Source organism: Zalophus californianus, chromosome 5, assembly GCF_009762305.2.
Source record: "Zalophus californianus isolate mZalCal1 chromosome 5, mZalCal1.pri.v2, whole genome shotgun sequence".
In the NCBI taxonomy this organism is placed as follows: Eukaryota; Metazoa; Chordata; class Mammalia; order Carnivora; family Otariidae; genus Zalophus; species Zalophus californianus.
In genome coordinates this window covers 85019699-85039573 of record NC_045599.1, presented here as the reverse complement: position 1 = coordinate 85039573, position 19875 = coordinate 85019699, and the positions used below count along the sequence as shown (strand labels likewise).

The following is a 19875-nucleotide window of genomic DNA, read 5'->3' as shown; positions in this document are numbered from 1 at the left end:
GAAAATAAAACAGCATGGAAAACATATAAATAAGCCTCTCAAGGAGCTTGAACAAGCTAAATAAAACTTCACCACAAATATAAAAATTTTTAATAACCATTGACATTTAATTCTCTTTTCTATTCTTATATAAATTTAGTTATTAATTTAATAATCTAAGTAAAGAATTATTTCAAATCTAGTTTAATGTTATACTGTGGAGAGAATAAATAATTCGGGATTATAAACATTTCTAAAAAATTCCATAAAGACCCCTTTAGTTTTAAAGCTATATATCACTGGAAAATTTTAGAATAGGAATCAAACATCATGCAATCATAAGAGAATCACTTACTTGCAAAAGGTTGGAATAGGTCTATTGAATAGGAATCTGGCTGGTGGTAGTAAAAGCTATTTTCAGTGAAAGGAAAATGTAACCATAGGTAGAAAGCATATTTTATACCATTTAGAGTTTGATAGCTGAACAAATGCTTAACGTAAAATGAGAACATGAATAATAATGTTCTTCCTGCTACATTTTTCCAAATTTCTAAATAACTCCTTTTTGAATTTCTGGAATGAGTTATATCTTAAAACAATGAAATATAAAAACTATTCTTGATATTTGATCTTCATGATCATTGCCTCATGCTAGACAAACAGGATGTAAATTAATTAGAGCAGTGTCCGGTCTTTAAGAGGCACTAAGGCCTATCTGCAGTTCTACAAATTCTAATGTTTTTAGCAATAAAGTAGAATTGATCATTTTTTTCATGTACTGATATCTTTTACCAAAACAAAGATACTTCACCTACTGTTTATTTTCCACAATGAAACTAGCAACAAAACTCTTATTTATAAATTTCTTGATTAACAACTTGTACTTTTTGAGAATCTGAGTTTGTTTGTCTTTAGCCAATAATATAATGGTTGTCCAGCATAATAACTGGTCAGAATTACATGTTGATCAGAGATTTGCATTCTCATACAATTCTTTCCAAAACTTTACCTAAAAGATAGACAAGTAAGCCAAACTCAAATATTACTTTACTTCCACAACTTCCCATTTTCTTGACTGCCTTTTTGTACACCTTCTTGGATCTCTCATAAGAGACACTATCCCTAGCAAACTGTATTTTCTTAAAGGTCTTTTGTTTTTGGTTTAATGCCTCTGCTTCTTCCAATACCTTCTGATTTCCTCTGGCTTTGCTTTTTTTTTTTTTTTCTTGCTTCTTTAGTTCCCTTACTCTTCTCTTTATTAGTAGTAATTTTCTTTTTTCACTTTATTATTTTTATTCATTTAATTTTTTCAACTGTACTTGTGACTCTTCATTCATCTTCTCTCATCTGATCATTTCACTGCATATTTTCTACAGTTTTATTTTTTCAGTAGCAAATATTTTTTCCTTAAGCACATACAATATTATTTATAAAATGTGCCACAATATCAATAATAACACATTTTAGTCAACTAACTATATTCAGCGCTAATTTCATGTTAGACATATCAACTAAAACTATTACCAGATCATTCTAAGGAGTCATAGCTCAATAAATTTAAACATTTATCAGTAAGTTGAGATTTCTGGTGAAGAATACAGTATCAGTTGGACATAATCAGATCATTTGTTTTAAGCATTTGATCAAACATGTAAAAGAATAGATGTGCTCTCTATATATTAAAATTATAGGTTACAGAAAATAAATCCAATAAGCCTTTCTTAAAAATTATGTGTGATAATGCTAATGATTCAAAGCTAGCAATTCTGAGAATAATATTTAGTTTTCCTAAACATGACTAACTAGGCAGGAGAATCCAGTGTATGTATGAAAGTGAGATGATGCAAGAATTTTTATTTTTATTTTACCATATTTCTCATTTTTCTACATCTTAGTGTCTGGGGAGTGGGAATGGCTAGAAGGAGGGGAGGTAAGTTAAAACCTTAGGAATAAAGAAAGACAACTAAGCTATAAAATATATAGTATTTAACCTGAATTTAACAACACGCCTTGTTAAAGGAAGTACAAGGTTGCTCTGCTAGGCTTGAAGGAGAACACTAAAACCTACAAGCAGTATATGATGTTATTCATGAAAAGAACTATACTTCCCTATGCCAATGGTGGAAGCCAAGCATTATAATACTAACATTACAATGATGTACAACTTAAATATAACTGAATTACAATTTTCTAATTTTCTAAAAAGAAGCAAGCCAGCAAATCTTATTTACAATAAGATTATATATTATTCTATATAATGGAAGCATTTCTTTATCGTCTAATATTTTTATTTTCTAAATTCTAGTAAAAATTAATTTTAAAACTGAAATAACATATATGCCAACACGGTATAGAAAAATATGAATTTTAAGGAAGCAAGAGTTGAGTAATTTTTTAAGTAGGCTCCATGCCCAGCATGGAGCCCAACATGGGGCTCAGACTCATGACCCTGAGATCAAGAGTCGGATGCTTAACCAACTGAGCCACCCAGGTGCCCCAAGGGTTGAATAATTTAATAATTCTTCTGAGGTCTTAAGAACAATTATTCGGACCAAGATGTGCTTTATTCTGGTTTTAAAGAACATTTTTCCAAAGAGTACTACTATTAGAAAGGTGTTATCGTTCCATAGAGCAGTGATACAAGTAGTACTCACAAGGGGATGGAACAAGTTGTTTGCTCAACCACTTACTATAGAAATTGTGCAGTAAAAGATGGCTCTGAGAAAGGGAAGTATTCTTGATATGACTAGAAGAGATCTCATTAAATAGAATGTGGCTTGAAAAACTTTCAATGGAAATGGATACGCATGATTACCAGTAGGCTTCCAGATTATGCAATTAATCCTAACACCTCCAGCCCTGACTTCAGAAGCAGTCTCTGCAAAATAGTTCTCAAAGCAAAATTACAACCTCCTGCAGCACAGGAAGATGCTGAATATGGAGTAGTTCACAGAGCCCAGAGGTACTAGTGAAAGGTTATTTAAGGCTTTTAGTACACTGAGAAAAAGAACACATTCTTGGAGCTGTTAAAACATATTAAAGAACTACTCAGATCATAACAATAAATATTAAACATCAACCATCAGATGCCATATTGGATTAAAGCCAAATTCATGAATCATCTAATTATCTTACATTCTCCCTTCCATCAAGACTGTTGATTGAAGTATTCCATGAGACTGTCTTCAAATAAGCTCTACATTTAAGCCACACTATTGAAAATATTGAAATAAATAGCTATGACAAGCCCAATAGGAATAATATTAAGATTAATTCTAGTTTCATTTCCCTATGTATAATGCAATTAATTGCCTTATTTTATTTAAAATTATGCTTTGAAGTTCCAATTTTTATATGTTCATTTGAATAAAGAAACAGTGATATCATAGTTGTTGCCTTTTTAAGATTTTAAATTAATATGCTTCCACATACAAAAGAATGGATCTGGACCTCTGCCATGCACCATATACAAAAATTAATAATGGATCAAAGGCCTACATGTATAAGTTAAAACTATAAAACATTCAGAAGGAAATAAAGGTGAAAATTTGTATGATCTTGGATTAGATGATGGTTTTTTAGCTATGACACCAAAAACATGTGCCATCAAACACAAACAGATAAACTGGACTTTGTCAAAAACTTCTGTCAAATGACATTATCAAGAAAGTGAAAAGACAGTCCATAAAATGAGAAAAAAAAAAAACATTTGCAAAGTATATATCTGTTAAGGGGCTTGTATCCAAAAAATATAAAGAACTCTTATAACTCAAGAATTAAAAAGCAACCCAATTAAAAAGTGTTCAAAGAAAAGGAACAGTCATATCTCAAAGAACATATACAAGTGGCTAATAAGTACATGAAAAGATGCTCAACATCAGTAGTCATTAGGAATACGCAAATAAAAGATACATCATTTCACATCCACTAGTAATATAATTTTAAAAAACAGAAAATAAGCATTGATGACATTGTAAAGAAATTAGAATATTCGTATACTGCTAGTGGAAATGTAAAACAGGGAAACCACTGTGGAAAAATGTTTGGCAGTTCCTCAAAAACTTAAACACAGAATCACCATATAACCCAGCAATTCCCAGGTATCTAACAGAGAGCATTGAAAATGCATGTTCACGTAAAAACTTGTATATCAATGTTCACAGTAGCACTATTCATAATAGCCAAAAAGTGGAAACATCCCGAATGGCCATCAGCTGATGAATGGGTAGACAATGTGATAAATTCATAAATGGAACATTATTCAGTCATAAAAAGAAATGAAGTATGTCACATGCTACAACACAGATGAACCTTGAAAGCATTATACTAATTGGAAAAAATTAGACACAAAAGGTCACATATTATATGATTCTATTTATGTGAAATGTCCAGAATAGGCAAATCCTTAGGGATCAAAAGTGGGTTAGTGACTGCCACAAAATGGGAAAAGGAGGGAATTGAGACTAACTACTACTAGGTATGGAGTATCTTATTAGGGAGACTGAAATGTTCTGGAAGCAGACGGTAGAGATGGTATACCAAAACCCACTAAGTGTACAATTTAAAATGGTGAGTTTCATGTTACGTGAGGTATATCACCATAAAATATTTTATATATGCTTAACTATGCCATTTTGGCAAGTTTAAGTTTTTTTAATAGAGAAAAAAATTGTTTAGAATAAAAAAAATTCTATTTTACATTTACCAAATTAGAATACTCTAAAAAATACTATATTGTGTCAGAAAAAATTTTAATTATGATTAAGCAGTCTCTACATTGTTATACTTCTTAGATTATCATACTTAACACCTGAAACCTTCACACTCACTATATAGTAAGACACAAGGCCTCAATTACCTGTATATCTGAGGGAGAAACCCTTTCTCCAAGTAAGTAGGATACCAAATGATTTATAGGAAAAGTTGTGTACATTTATTCACAGTGAACAATAGTGTCATAAACCACAGACCACCTCAGTCTTTTTGGTTCATAAGATTTCTAAATAAATCAGGAAATACCAAGGAGCACTTAACTGATAGAAGTAATGATCTCCTTCAGCATGAAGATACAAATAGAGCAACTGGGCCTTGAGGAAGTAAACATTCTCTAGAATTCTCAATTACAGAGGGAACAATTTCTTAGAAGAAATGGGCATTTCATAGCTTCGACGACATTGATAATTTATGACAAATAGATCACAATGTATATTTGAACGAGGTACATGCTTTGCGGGAAAGGCACTTCAATTCATCTCAGCTAAAAGCAGTTTGTTAACACCAAACTTTTATCTATATCAGTCACTGTCAATTTGGTAAATTTACTTAAAAATAAAGTCCATTTTTAAATGGAGAAGATAACATGTAAATAACTTCAAATTTTAACAAGTTAAGATTTTACTATTAATTCATTAAGATTGTGCATATTTTACCTGACATAATTTTAGGATAGCCAACCATGTGTAACTTCATCATATTGTACTAATCGGATTTCTTTTGTTTCTATATGTAAATGAGCATGTCTTTACATACATAAAGGAAAAAAACTCCCTCACCCTCTGATCAGCCCTGATTTATCAAAACAGGCTCCATTAGAGCCAAAAGCTGAAGTTCTCATAACTATGACCTTCAAAGTGATGTATGTGACATGAAGTCTCAGAACCACTGCAGCACTCCTAGACACCTGTCTTGAGGGCACAAAATTCTTTTTTTTTTTTTTAAGATTTTATTTATTTATTTGAGAGAGAGAGCATGAGAGGGGGGAGGGTCAGAGGGAGAAGCAGACTCCCTGCTGAGCAGGGAGCCCGATGTGGGCCTTGATCCTGGGACTCCGGGATCATGACCTGAGCTGAAGGCAGTCGCTTAACCAACTGAGCCACCCAGGCGCCCGAGGGCACAAAATTCTTAAGGCATCCCAGGTTGTCAGGAAAACAAACATTGGGAGGGTTACCCCATTTCTACTATTATAATATTGTATTATTTTTCTGTCACTAGCTAACATTTGAAGCTCTAAATTCCACTCTCCTAATTTTATACCGAAGAATAAAGCTGAAGATAACCTTGAGTTTATAATAGGCCTTCGTTCTCAAGTATTTAAAAGAGTTGACTAAAGGAAAATTGGGCAGGGGAAGCACCTTTCATAAATCAGCTTACCGATAAACTGCTACTAGTTGCTGGCACAAAGACCTCTGACTAAGTGAAATAATGGTGAGTTTATGACAACTTAACAATGTCATGTGTTTCACCGACTTTTTCAATGCTAAATAATTTTATGAAGTGCTAACTGAGGTATGTGAACATTTCTTTTTAAGAACTGATTTTCTTGGGATGCCTGGGTAGCTCAGTCTGTTGAGCATCTGCCTTCGGCTCAGGTCATGATCCCAGGATCCTGGGATCAAGCCCCACCTTGGGCTCCCTGCTAGGCGGGGAGTCTGCTTCTCCCTCTGCCCCTCCCCCCTGCTCGTGATCTCTCTCTCTCTAATAAATAAATAAAATCTTTAAAAAAAAACTGATTTTCTTTTTTTTGAAGAACACACTTGAACATTTCCTTTCAAGAACATTTTTTCTTTTTTAAAAAACTTTTTAAATATTTCTTTTCAAGAACTCTTTTTCTTTTCTTCTAAGTCATCAAAACCTGTCCTCATAGTCTCTAGAATATATCATAGATTCCTAATCAAGCCTCCTATACTTTATTTTGAATGTCAAATGGTAATAAACCAAGTCCTATAAACTACTATTTATCTGTAAAGTTATAAATCATTACCTTAAGAAAACAAGATTAGGATAGGGCCTTAAAAGAGACTTACTCTACTGTGTAGTTTTTGCCTAAAATTATTTTTTTTGTATTTGCTATTTAATGCCAGGGGAGATGGTCTGCATTGCTTCACAGCCCCTCCCTATTGCCACAGAACACTTCTGGAGGTCGGAAGTGGTAATAGCAGCATCAAAGGCTAACACTGAGGTAGAAAATCTTTTATATGAAAATATAATTTTCTTCTTTTTTATTAATTAAAATATCTGATGCTTTGCCTCAATTGTGTATAGAAGAATGTTGCTTGAGTGGAATATATATGGGAACATGTGTTACATATTAAAAAGGAATTACAGCAAATAAATCTGAAATGTGAATGGACATTTAACTAATCTATGGTTAGGAAACACCTTGTTTTTCTAAATAAGACTAGGTCATGTTATTTTAAACAGCTGAACTTTTAAAGAATAAAAATAACATTAGGATATTATTATGTAGAAACTCGGAAAGATTGGGGCAGAGCACATAATTATATTTGTAGTGAATATTGTTGTTTTGACCATCATTCATTATCATTCTAAAGCTCTGTTGTGCATGAGGGAGAGCTAGGAAAAAAAGTTTAACTTAGTCTTAAAGGTAATGAAGTAAGAAAAATACTTTAAAACTTTACTATATAGAGGGAAAAAGAATATACTTTATCTTGCTTGGCTATAGCTGCTGTTACTGGGGATTTGTAATATTTTGTGCAGCACTGTGACAATGCCAAACCCAAATTTCAAATAGACTTCAATTTAATAATTAAAATGTTCTCAAAAATATGAACACACATATAAACTGATACATTTTAAAAATACATATACAATAGTCCCTATTATAAAAATATGTTTCACTGGAAAAAAACCTTGTCTATGCTCTTCTAATAAAGCCTCAAAATAACTAAAATGTTTCCTATAATTATTTATATGTAGTACAGAAATTCCAGAATACAAGTTTATTTCTTTCCTCCCTTTATCAGCATTACATGGAATTTACTATATACATGTATGAACAGATTCATATGCACATAAAAATTATATTATGTACTTAGTTTTCTATTTGTAAGGACAAATTTACATATGATATTGATTGTTTATCAGAAAGAAGCTAGAAAATGATTATTTTCAGTAGCACATAGAGTTCATCCTACTTACTGTTGAAGAGCCCAGTGCTGATTTTGGAGACCTAATTATTCCAGCAATTGAATGACGAATTGACTCAAATTTGGATAGCCTCTCCTTTCTTTCCTGGAGAGATTAAGAAAGAAGACTTCAGCAATAGTAAACTAGTTTGTACACAGTTATGCTGAGCATTTAGGTATTTATCCACAGCTAATCACATATTCCAACTAAATAAAATGCAACCCTCCTGACATTGAAGATGACAAATAATCAAATGCATATAAACTCTATAGTATTTTGGTCTCTTAATAAATGTCTTGATTTGGGGGAAAAATAAGAAAGAAATAAAAATTCGTAAGATGAGAGAAAAGAAGAAATGCAAAGGAAATTCATGGGAAAGCAAGTATTAACATGCAGGAGAAAAAAAGAAAAGACACAAGCTATAAGGAACCAGTCTAACACAGATTCCAGATAGCACTGTAGTCGTGAGGGATTTTCAAGGAAAAAATAAGGAAAAATCAGGAGGAGAACTATACTGAACACATTTTTTTAAATAATGAATTCCACTTAAGTAGCTAGGAAACTTCCCAAAGATTCACATGATCATGATGACAATGATGACAACAATGCCACCAGAGGAAGACCACAAAAAAGTAAAATAAGGGGGTGGTGGTAGAACTCCACTAAGGAAAGTCAATCCAGATTGCCACTTGCTTTAGGATGTACATTTCCAAGTATCATATATCACAATCGAAGGAAACTTTTCCTTAAAATTTCATATCTTTAAATCCATTTAACAAATGCAAATGAAGGGCTAGGTAAGAGGGTAGAAACCAAGAGAAAGGAGAACAAAAATGAAACCTAGAATGCAATAAAGAAGGACGCGTGGGGATTTGTAATGGAAGCACTGGTCAGTTTTCCAATAATGACTACATTTCAACTGTTCAGCAGCAGCAGACAAAAGAACTCGAGATGCTATTGCCATGTGCTGTATTTCCATATGTCTTCCCACAGTAGTGATGCTCAATTTTACTTATCAGTGGAAAATAGGTAAAGCAGGCCACAGATAACATCATTTGTTTCCGTTCTCTCTAATATGTAGGGTATGTGTCTCTCTTCAGTAAATGCAGCCATTTTTAGCCATATACTCTCTGAAAAACACTGTAGTTTCAGAAATTCAACTTCTGTCTCTCCAATTGCCTGCTCCCACTTTATCTACTTTTCATTCTAATGGTTGCAGTAGTAATATTCTTATCATTCTACAAACATATGCACATTAATAATTTAAAGTAATCTTATAATAACCTAACAGAACAAATGACCTCAACTTCTTTTTCATCATCACTTACATTACTAATTTGCTTATGATTCCATCCAACACTATCTATACCTCATTTTGGTCATTTATAAAATGAAAAAATTAATACAAACCTTCTTCAGAGCACACTTACAAGTTACTGCACATGATTAAAAATTAATAGGTTAAAAGCAGGTACATTTTTAATAAAACTTACTTTAAAAAATAAATTTTTACTTTAATACAAATGGTCATCACCTTAGGAACGTGAGCATTACATTCTCTAGGCTTAATCCTGGCTGTAGCTTCACTTTACTTTCTAGTAAAAATCCCTGTACTGAGTCACAAGAAGCACTGAAGGAAAAACAGCCTTGAACTACTGAAAGAATATGGTGACCTCTCTTTAATGCATATCCATCTTCAACTTGGGCATTTTGGGTTTTTTAAAATTCTAATTTGGTGGGGGGGCTGGGCGGGGGGTGCTGGGTGGCTCTGTCCATTAAGCATCTGTCTTCAGCTCAGGTCATGATCCCAGGGTCCTGGCATTGAGCCCCACGTCAGGCTCCCTGCTCAGTGGGGAGCCTGCTTCTCCCTCTCCCTCTGCTCCTCTCTCTCAATAAATAATCTTTAAAAAAAATAAAAATCTAAATCTGGTTCTTGAGAAGTCTCCTGAAAAGAAATGTTTGGGAAGGTAAAACCCAATAAAAGGTATAGCCAGAATATGGAGAACAGAAGAGTGGGGAGTAAGGCATACACAGCAGTTGTATATTATATTATCAGATATATGATAATGGTAACACATGTATATACAGCCATATATTTATATACAGTACACTTATAGTATGTAAGATGTTTACACATATTTATATTTTTTATAGTTATAATATTATAGTAAAATATGTTTTTATATAATAACAAAATTATATATAGCACACATACCAGAAAGCACTGCAGTGGCTACAGTTTTCTATTTCCCAGCCCAATTTTTTTAAGATTTTATTTACTTATTTGAGAGAGAGAATGAGATAGAGAGAGAGCATGAGAGGGGAGAGGGTCAGAGGGAGAAGCAGACTCCCTGCTGAGCAGGGAGCCGGACGCGAGACTCGATCCCGGGACTCCAGGATCATGACCTGAGCTGAAGGCAGTCGCCTAACCAACTGAGCAACTCAGGCGCCCCCAATGTACCCACTTCTTCCCCTGGAAAACTTCTCCCTGACTCTGAGTGGCCGTGGAGGTGGCAGTGACATTAGAAGAAGCAGTGATACAACTGTGGATCTTGCTGCTGCTACTACTGACAGGAAGATGAGATGAGAGTGCTAACTTCACCTGTTTGGCAACGAAAGCTTCACAAGGGAGCACCAAGCACCTCTGCTGCGAATTTATGCTTCTCCTCTGAATTAATGGTCTTAAAATACTAGACAGAGTATGGCGCCAATTTGTAAGAGTACCATGAGAACTGAAAAGCACTGAGAGGTTATGCAGAAAAGTAGAAAAATCAGGGGAGAGTTTTACGTATTAGAAAGTGTTTTATTTGTATCTGATTTAATAATATGCACTGAAAGGACAAGAGTAATTTTCTTCAAGCTACATTTTGGGCATCAAACCTTATGACAGGAAAGAGAACCATTTCCCCCAAAACCTTTCGATAATATCAAAAAAGATACCATCTTCTTAAGAAACCAACACTAGATAAGTCTAACGGGCAGGTCCAGGTGTGGGGTAAAGAAGACTTCAAAAGTGCTTCCTTTATATTAAGTGATGAAGCATAATAATCTGTGTGTTTGAGGGGATACAATTAGTAAAAAAAAGTACTTTTTCATTTAAAGTACTTTCATTTAAAGTACTCTTTAAATAGGCTGATCTAAAAAAACTGTATTATCACAAACACTAAGTAGACCTTAAGTTTCATAAAGGAATAATCAAATACAAATAAAGTTTATTAAAAAAAATTTTGACCAGTGTCAGCTCCATTGGTGCCCAGATTTCCACAAATTGAACATGAAACTCACTTGCTAAAGCTGGTCTATGTAGCATTATATATCAGCTTTAAATTATGGTCTCATAATACTTCAGACTTTGCTGTATTCACCGACAGGTTGACTTTTGTATCAATGAATTAAATGGCTACTTTTAGAAATTAAAATTTAAAAAGCTTCTTTTAATTACCTTGGATACAATAACTAATCCTGCCTGTAGGGCAGCTGAGGCTGGTGATGATGGGCTCATTTTACCCTCAAGCAATGACAAGGTAAAGAGCTTTCTCCCGATAACAAACACAGGGATTAGTGTGGGCAACAGGATGGCCCCTCACAGTGGAGGGACTTGGGGGCCAGAGAAGGGGAGAAAGGAGGGATGATGTTATGAAATAATAGTCTGATGAGATGCCCAGAAAAACGTTAAGTGTAGCTGTAAATCTATCTTGAAAGAAAAGTTCTAGATGCACTATCACTTTCACATCTCATTCAACAATAGCTTTTCATTTTCATTATTTTAAAATTAACTAAAGGGTAGGGGCACCTGGGTGGCTCAGTTGGTTAAGCATCCGACTCTTGGTTTCAGCTCAGGTCATGACCTCAGGATGGTGGGACCCAGCCCCGTGTTGGGCTCCGTCCTCAGTGGGGAGTCTACTTGATGATTCTCTCCCTCTTCCCCTGCCCCCTACTCTCTCTCTTTCAAAAAATAATCTTTAAAATAAAAAATAAAATTGACTGAAGGGTCTCACAATTTCTGTCTCTGTCCCTCTATCTCTCTTTCCATAAATACATATATGGAGATGTTTCATAATATATATGAAACTGCTTCATAGTAATTAAAAGTTTTCTTATTATCAATTTATAAAAAAGAACTCGAAGAAATAATACCTAAACTACTTACAGTTCAAGTGAAACCATACCTATCAGGCTTTTTAATTACCCTTCACTAAAACTCCCAAATTGCAGTAAAAGAGACTATCAGGTCACCTCTACCCTCTGCTCACTGAAGCACAGGCAGATATAAAAGGCAGGAATCAAAGCTTTGCTGACTGGACTAAGCGACAAAAATCAGCAGCCCTTCCAAATGACAGCGTAACTAGATAGCGGAGTAAATTACTTTAACCAAAAAGCACATAATGGTTCTCGAAGCAAGGCTCCTAAAGGAGGCACTAAGGTAGAAAAAATAAGGTTCTTGATGTCAGAAGGCATAACAAGAATGAATCTGAGCAAATTACTTCACTAGCTTGGCTCTCAGTTTCTCTATCAGTACACAGAAGGACACCAGACTAGACAAAACCTTCATCTCAAAATTTCTGTAACCATTGTCCAGCTCCCCAGTCATTTCATTGCATTGATCACTGGCAAAACTCCCACAGAAGAGTTCCACGTAGCAGGCTGGTCACCAGAGTTACTGCCGTTTGAGTGTTCAGCCGAATTCTGCCTGAGGTGTCCTCAGAACTTGACCTCCAACAGAAAGGCGAACTACAGTGAAAGGTGTTACTGGGACACTTTTTACGCTAATAATAAGTCATTAAAACAAAACTAAATATTATTTCTCACAGACTTCAGTAAGTAATCTCAATCTAATAACATTCTTAGAATGAACAATGAAAGTGATGATTTGGCCCTGTGGGAACAGTCAGATACATATTCAGATCAGGAGGCAATAAGGATCAAGGAAAAGATAACAATATTCATGCTCAAGCTCCAGGCTGAGTGCCAAATATCTTTGAGACTACTTATGCAAAGCAGCCATGAAATTTGGAGGGATTTTGTGAGAAATAACTAGAGGGAAATTATAAACTCAGAGAAGACTGTCTCCTGAAAAAATTCTAGTGTATTGATAAATGACTCCATAATGTAAATGAAATACTGCAAATATTGATATGTCCTTCATAAAAGGAATGCATTTATAAATAAATAACTTAGTCTTTTGCAGATGTTGATTTGCTGGGGAGAATGAAGAATATACAGCTTTTATTCCCATCAGGATATAGAATTTAAGTACTGAAACAGTTTGTAAGTGATTTATTTTAGCAATTGGGCTCTGACTGAAGACAAATCATTTTAGAAGTATTCACTGCCTAGTAACCTAGTTTGTCATGCTGTGTTACTTTGATGCTTGCATATTAAGAATATTTATTAAAAGAAAGACAGCCCGCTTGCTAAGTCAGCCATTTTCATATTCTGACATAATGAAATTGGAAACCAAACATGCACAAAAGGAACATTTGAATGATTATTCAGATTTTGTCTTAAAATAACAATACTAAGAAAATTTACAGTACAACAGCATAGAGTTCACTGAAACCCAGGTTGTAAAATGTCATATTGTTCTTCTTGCTTTCTTGACTGTATATCTCTTAACTAAGATGATGTCTCTAGGGAAACAAGACCCAAGCAGGAGGCCATAATCAGCTCCTTTCCTATTCAAAATCTAAGTACAATTCATGTTCCACGGCGCTTTTCTCAAATGCATGAGCAAAATTACTATATTCTTTTTGTAAGTTATCTAATAGTGCAAAATGTTTTTTTTCCTTGCGAGCACCTCATTGACTCTACAATTTAAGTGCTGATAGGCTCTGCTCAGTAAACAACTGTATATCTCAGTTTTTTTTAAAAAAATTATATTAAATTATATTAAGTTAAATTATCAAGACTCATCTAAACTGTGCCTTTATTTTTTTTAAAGATTTATTTATTTGAGAGAGAAAGAGAGAGAGAGGGAGGGAGGGAGAGAGAGTGTGGGGAGGAGGGGCAGAAGGAGAGGGGAGAGAATCTCAAGCAGACTTCCTGCTGAGCGTGGAGTCCGACATGGGGCTTGATCTCACGACACATGACCCATGATTTGAGGCGAAATCATGAGTCAGATGCTCAACCAACTAAGCCACCCACGTGCCCGAGATTCTGCCTTTAAAACAACTATACATATACATATATACATACATAAAAAAACAATAATAAGACATGAAATTTATCTTCTTTGCTTAAACTAGTAACTTATAAAAGACTGCATTATAATGAGAGCAAAAGTATTATTTCATTAGAGGTCCCTATGTCTAATAATGGAGGCACTTTGCCAACTCCAGCCACACCCTCACAAACTCCAAGCTCACCACTCTATTTAACAACTTATTTTATTTGACCTTATCAGGTCAAAATAAGCCTTTTGTCACTTCCTGAATAAGCTGCTCATGTCTTTCCAACAGCAGCTTCCTTACCTCTCCTCCCTCTCCTGCCTCTGCCTCCCCTTTTCCTTTCTCTTCTCCTCCTTCTCTCCCCTTACTGTAGGAAACTTATAAATATTAGCCATTATTATTTGAGTTTTACTAATACTGACAAAACAGCTTTTGGCTACTGTGAAGAGTGCTGCTATAACCACAGACACATATGTACTGAATACCTGTTTTCAGCTCTTTTGGGGATACATGTAGGAGTGGAATTGCCGGGTCATACGGTAAGTCTGGGTTTAGCTTTTTGAGGAACAAACTATTTTCCACAGCAGCTGAGCCATTTTACATTCCCACCAGCCATGTATGAGGCTTCCAATTTCTGCACATCCTTGCTGAAACTTGTTACTTTCCATTTTTATGATTATAGTTATCCTAGTGGGTGTGAAGTATTCCTTGCCTTCATTTTTAAAGGTTTTTTTTTTTTTTTTTTTTTTACTGGATCTAGAATTCAAAGTTGTTTTTCTTTTTCTTTTTCTTTCAGCACTTTGTCTTGTGGTCTCTAGTGTTTCTGGTGTGAAGTCAGCTACAATTCATATCATGATTCCCCGATACATAATAAATATTTTTCCATGATTACTTTTATAATAAACAAGGATATAAGTAAATGTAATTTTATTTTAATTACCCTGCTTGAAGTTTGTTAAATTTCATGGACTTGTGGGTTGAAAGTGTTAGAAAACACTCAACCATTGTCCCTTCAGATATGTTTTCTACTCCCATCTCTCTCTCCTCCCCTCCTTAGATTCTAATTACATGTATGTTTGTCCATTTGAGATCACCTGTGATCTCAAATACTTGGTTTTTCTTTTCCCTTTTTGTTTCCATTTGGATACTTTCTATCAACCTATAATCACATCTCACTGATCTACTACTAACAATTCCATTTAATGAATTCTATAGTTTTTTTTTTTTAATTTTTTTTTAAAGATTTTATTTATTTATTTGAGAGAGAGAGAATGAGAGATAGAGAGCACGAGAGGGAAGAGGGTCAGAGGGAGAAGCAGATTCCCCGCCGAGCAGGGAGCCCGATGTGGGACTCGATCCCGGGACTCCAGGATCATGACCTGAGCCGAAGGCAGTCGCTTAACCAACTGAGCCACCCAGGCGTCCAATGAATTCTATAGTTTTGACATTATATTTTTCATTCCAGAATTTCCATTTTTTATGTATCCATTATCACTGCTGAAATACGCCATCTTTCATACCCATTGTAATCTTTTCCACTAGATCCCTTAGCATATTTGTAATAGCTATATTAAAGACATTGATAATTCTAATAACTAGGTCACCTGTGTCTATTTTCTTAGCTGCAAGTCACATTTCTTATTTCTCCATTTCTGTTTTGAGTGTGTCATATATTTTTGATTGTGCGCCAAATGGTTTGTATAAAAGAACAGCAGACTCAATTCAGTGAAGAGGGATACATAACTCCTTTTTCTGTCAGGCTGCTAGGTGGGACTATAGGTAATAAGCTGGGTCTGATCTTTGCTGCAGCTTTAGTTTGAATCAGCTCACCACCAGCTTCAAACATTCTGAGAGCTAAATCAGGAATTTTCCTTCAGCTGAGAATGGAATCTGAGCCCTGGCAAGATTCCAGTATCCTGCCTAAGCTTCAAAGTCAATCCACCAGCTTCAGGAACTATAAGAGATCTCGCCAAGCTTTGCAGCCTCTTTGGGGGAGGGGAGGAGGTGTGCTAGGGAGTTCTCTCTGCTTTCCATTCACACCCACCACTTTATGCATCTAAGAAGATAACTTCCATCCCTTATTATGGTCTCCTGTGACTTTCCATATCCAAATTGGATACAGAAATATATTTGCATTTTTATTGACAAGTAACCTGCCAGTCATCATTTTATTGGCCTTTAGTCACAAACCAAGAAAATACAAAGACAAAATTTAAGGATCTTCAGTATGACAAAAGAAAAAGCCATTAATTTATAAAAAGTTACAGACTTGTATTTCACTACCATATTCTAAGGCAGTCAATTACCACAAAAGGCCTTCAGAGTTCAAGCTTATATTCCTCAGAAGATCATTTAAAGGGTTAAACTCCAAATACCTAAAAAGGCTTCATTCTTATTATTTTGGTTTGATTTGGTTTTCTTTTGTTGATTGCTTCTGAGGGACAGGGAAGATGAGTTTTACTAGTTTTGTATTTGGAGCAGAGGACCTTAGAAGGATCCTATAAAGTCTACTATGTACATACTTCAGTTTTGTATGAACTATGTTTTAAGTTTCCAACTTCATCTAAAAACTTCTCTGAATGGTTTGACTTTTCAGTATTCTCAAAGTGCACATGCAGCAATAATCCTGCTATCTGTTCAGAGTTCCTTTTGTTACTAAAACTAGTAACTGGGAATGTTTGGAGTTTCAAAGCTTCAGGCAAGATTTTACTTACTAGAATGGAATCAGAAACTGTGGGACCTAAAAGAATATCCTAAAACTGAATTTTAAAAACAAAAAAAGATTTTAAAGACAGGAATGTGGTGCTTATAATATTGCATTTCTATTATCAGCAAATAAAATCCGACTAGAAGACCTGTGTTAGGAAGAAGTCAGGTTCTAAGCATTGGTCTCCCCCTCACCCTTCCGAGAGAAGCTGCCATACTTTAGTTTATGGGACTACTGGTACTGGTTGCCTGAGAATAAAGTCAATTCAACAGAGGGTAGAGCTGAGAAATGATGACAGACAAATTCTTGATGACATGGTTTAAATCTCTGGACAGATCTAGTTACGTGAGTAAATAAATTCTCTTATGTACTTAACCTCTAACTGCCTTGGTTGACTGTTACATGGAACTAATATAGCAGAGTTTCCTAAACTATCCACTAGTAATTGAAGATTTCCAATAAGCAATTATAAAAGTCACACTTTTCACTAACAAAATAATACATTTACATGAGTTTGTTCTGGACGTATATTTACTTTTAACAGGGAAACAAATCTAATATTGAAATACATTAATATAAATGGAAAACTTCTTTGTAAGAGAACACTTATTGTGTTGTGTTGTATTATGTTGTGATAATTACTTTTACTTATTCCTATTAATTTAACAGTTTCGGGGTGCCTGGGTGGCTCAATTGGTTAGGCAGCCAACTCTTGATCTCCGCTCAGGTCAAGATCTGAGAGTCCTGGGACTGAGCCCCATGTCTGGCTCCCCACTCAGCAGGAGTCTGCTCCCTCTCCTCTTGCTCTTCCTCCTGTGCATGCTCTCTCTCTCTCAAATAAATAAATAAATCTTTAAAAACAAAACAAAACAGTTTCAGCACATGACATACAAAATAATTGCTCAGTATGTTTGGAAAAACCCTAGTTTGGATGATTAACAGATGTTATACCACAAAAGGGTCAGCAGTCCCATAGATTTTAGAACCGTCCTATTAATCAAATTTAAGAGGTTTCTTTTTTTTTAAGACTTTATTTATTTATTTGACAGAGAGAGCAAGCACAAGCAGGGGGAGCAACAGGGCAGAGGGAGAGGGAGAAGCAGGCTCCCCGCAGAGCAGGGAGCCTGATGCAGGGCTCAATCCCAGGACCCCAGGATCATGACCTGAGCTGAAGGCAGACACTTAACAACTGAGCCACCCAGGCGCCCCAAGTAGGTTTCTTAAATGCGGTATGTTTCAGAGCCTTAATAACACACATTAGTACATGTAATTTTTTGGAGGGGAGAAAATATTATTCTGCAAGATTCACTTAAGAAATGTCACAAAACTTCCATTCTGTGTGGGCTTAGATGAAGAAACATTCTCTTCTACTTCACATCAGTCATGGTTTCTTCTTGGATATTACCATCACATGTAACAGCTCCAAATTAATTAAAGCTCCTCTCTTTGTGGCCACAATCTCTTATCCCATCAGTTTGCTTTCAACCAGTACCACTATAACCATTTTTAACTTCACTGGACTCTAAGGCTTTGAGTCTCCTCCTTTCACCTAATCGATCACCTTCTCTTTTCTTCTCTTTTCTCTTTATCTAACAGATGCCATAATATATCATTCCAATGATGTTCTTGCCAATATTCTAAACTGCCTTGCTATCCTACCTCTTAGTTACAACCCATATAGCAAACCCCAACCCTGGATACTTGGATAGATCCAACTATCTGTTCTCTCTGAGCATACACTCAAGCAATTCATCACCGCTGGAGAGAATCACATGATTCTTAATTTCAAATGGGCCCCAAATATCTGACAATACTTCTACATTTCTCTGGCCAACTCACTTTGTACTCTCCCAATTACTGTCAACCAGTTCAAACATTTCCCACTTTTCTTGTGCCTAAAACTGCCTCATTCTACCCCCTCCAGTACAAAGAAACTACAAGGGAGGAACCCTTTCATCTTGCCCTTTCAAACCTAAAAATCTATTACTTCTCTCCCTTCTGATTTGTTTCTCCATTTGGAAATATGTAGCTGTCTCCCATCTAAGGCTGACCTCTCTACTAGTACTTTCTATCACATCCCCTCCTGCTCTCCCAAGAACCTTAAACCGTATTACAAGTACTTAATAGATCTCTCTTTGAAAACTTGTTTTTCCTATCCCATCAACTTTTATACATGTTTAAGTTGCTCTTATAGGGAAAAAAGGAGCAGTAGTAAGAGGGAAAGGATGGAGGCTAGGGAGGGAGGAATGAAGAGAGGAAGGGATGAACCTCTCCCTTCACCACATATCTTCCTCCTGCTCCTGCTTATTCTCCAAAAACAAAATTCCTAAAAGAATTACCTATGCTTCCTGTCTCCACTTTCCTCTCCTCTTACTCATTACTCAATATGCTCCCATTTGGCTTTCATCTCATCACTCAAGCAAAGCAGACGTTTTTAATTAACCAACAAACTCCATTTTACTAATCCGACAGAGACATTTCTTACTTATTGTACTTGACCTCTTGGGAGAATTTCCCTCTGTTGACCATATACTCCTACATGAAACATTTATTGCCCTGACCCACTCTCCCCCAACAGGCATAACATGGTCATGTGCTTCTAAGATCCACTGGCTCAGGTCTCCTCTTTCCTCACTCTATCTTTCCTCCCTGGGTAACATTTTACATGTCCCAACTTCAGTTACCACCTAAGCCAAGCCCACTCAGAATTTAAATCTCCAAATCAGACTTTACTATTGAGTTATAAACATGTACATATCAAAACACCCATGTGACTTCTCTACTAGAGAAGACAGAAAAAGTCAACATATTTCATACTGAACTCCTAACTCCCAAATAGCCCTTTTTTGGGAGTTTCTTATTTCAGTGAATGGTACTAATCATCCTGTTATGCAAACCAAATATCTGGAAGCCCAAACTCACACTCACAATATATACTCCAAGAGGTCAGAGGGCTTTATCAGTTTTTTATTCAAATTATCTAAACATTAAATAAATGCTACATATTTTTTAAGATCTTTTTATTTAATTTAGAAAGAGAAAGAGAGAGCACGAGTCAGGGGGGGGGGGGTGGGAGTGGCCAGAAGGAGAGGAGAG

The 19875-nt window shown here is 35.4% G+C and overlaps 1 protein-coding gene across 8 annotated transcripts in view; it reads right to left on the bottom strand.

Moving 5' to 3' along the window:
* Nucleotides 1-19875, bottom strand: part of FER (FER tyrosine kinase) — a 449342-nt gene that overhangs the window by 234355 nt on the left and 195112 nt on the right. For all 8 annotated transcript variants that reach the window (XR_003522180.2, XM_027606296.2, XM_027606298.2 and 5 more), the window contains one exon: nucleotides 7918-8010. Coding sequence is in view for 7 of the 8 variants with exons in the window: in XM_027606296.2 (XP_027462097.2) it covers nucleotides 7918-8010 (93 nt within the window). In the remaining variant the exon portion in view is untranslated. The remainder of the gene's footprint in view (nucleotides 1-7917; nucleotides 8011-19875) is intronic.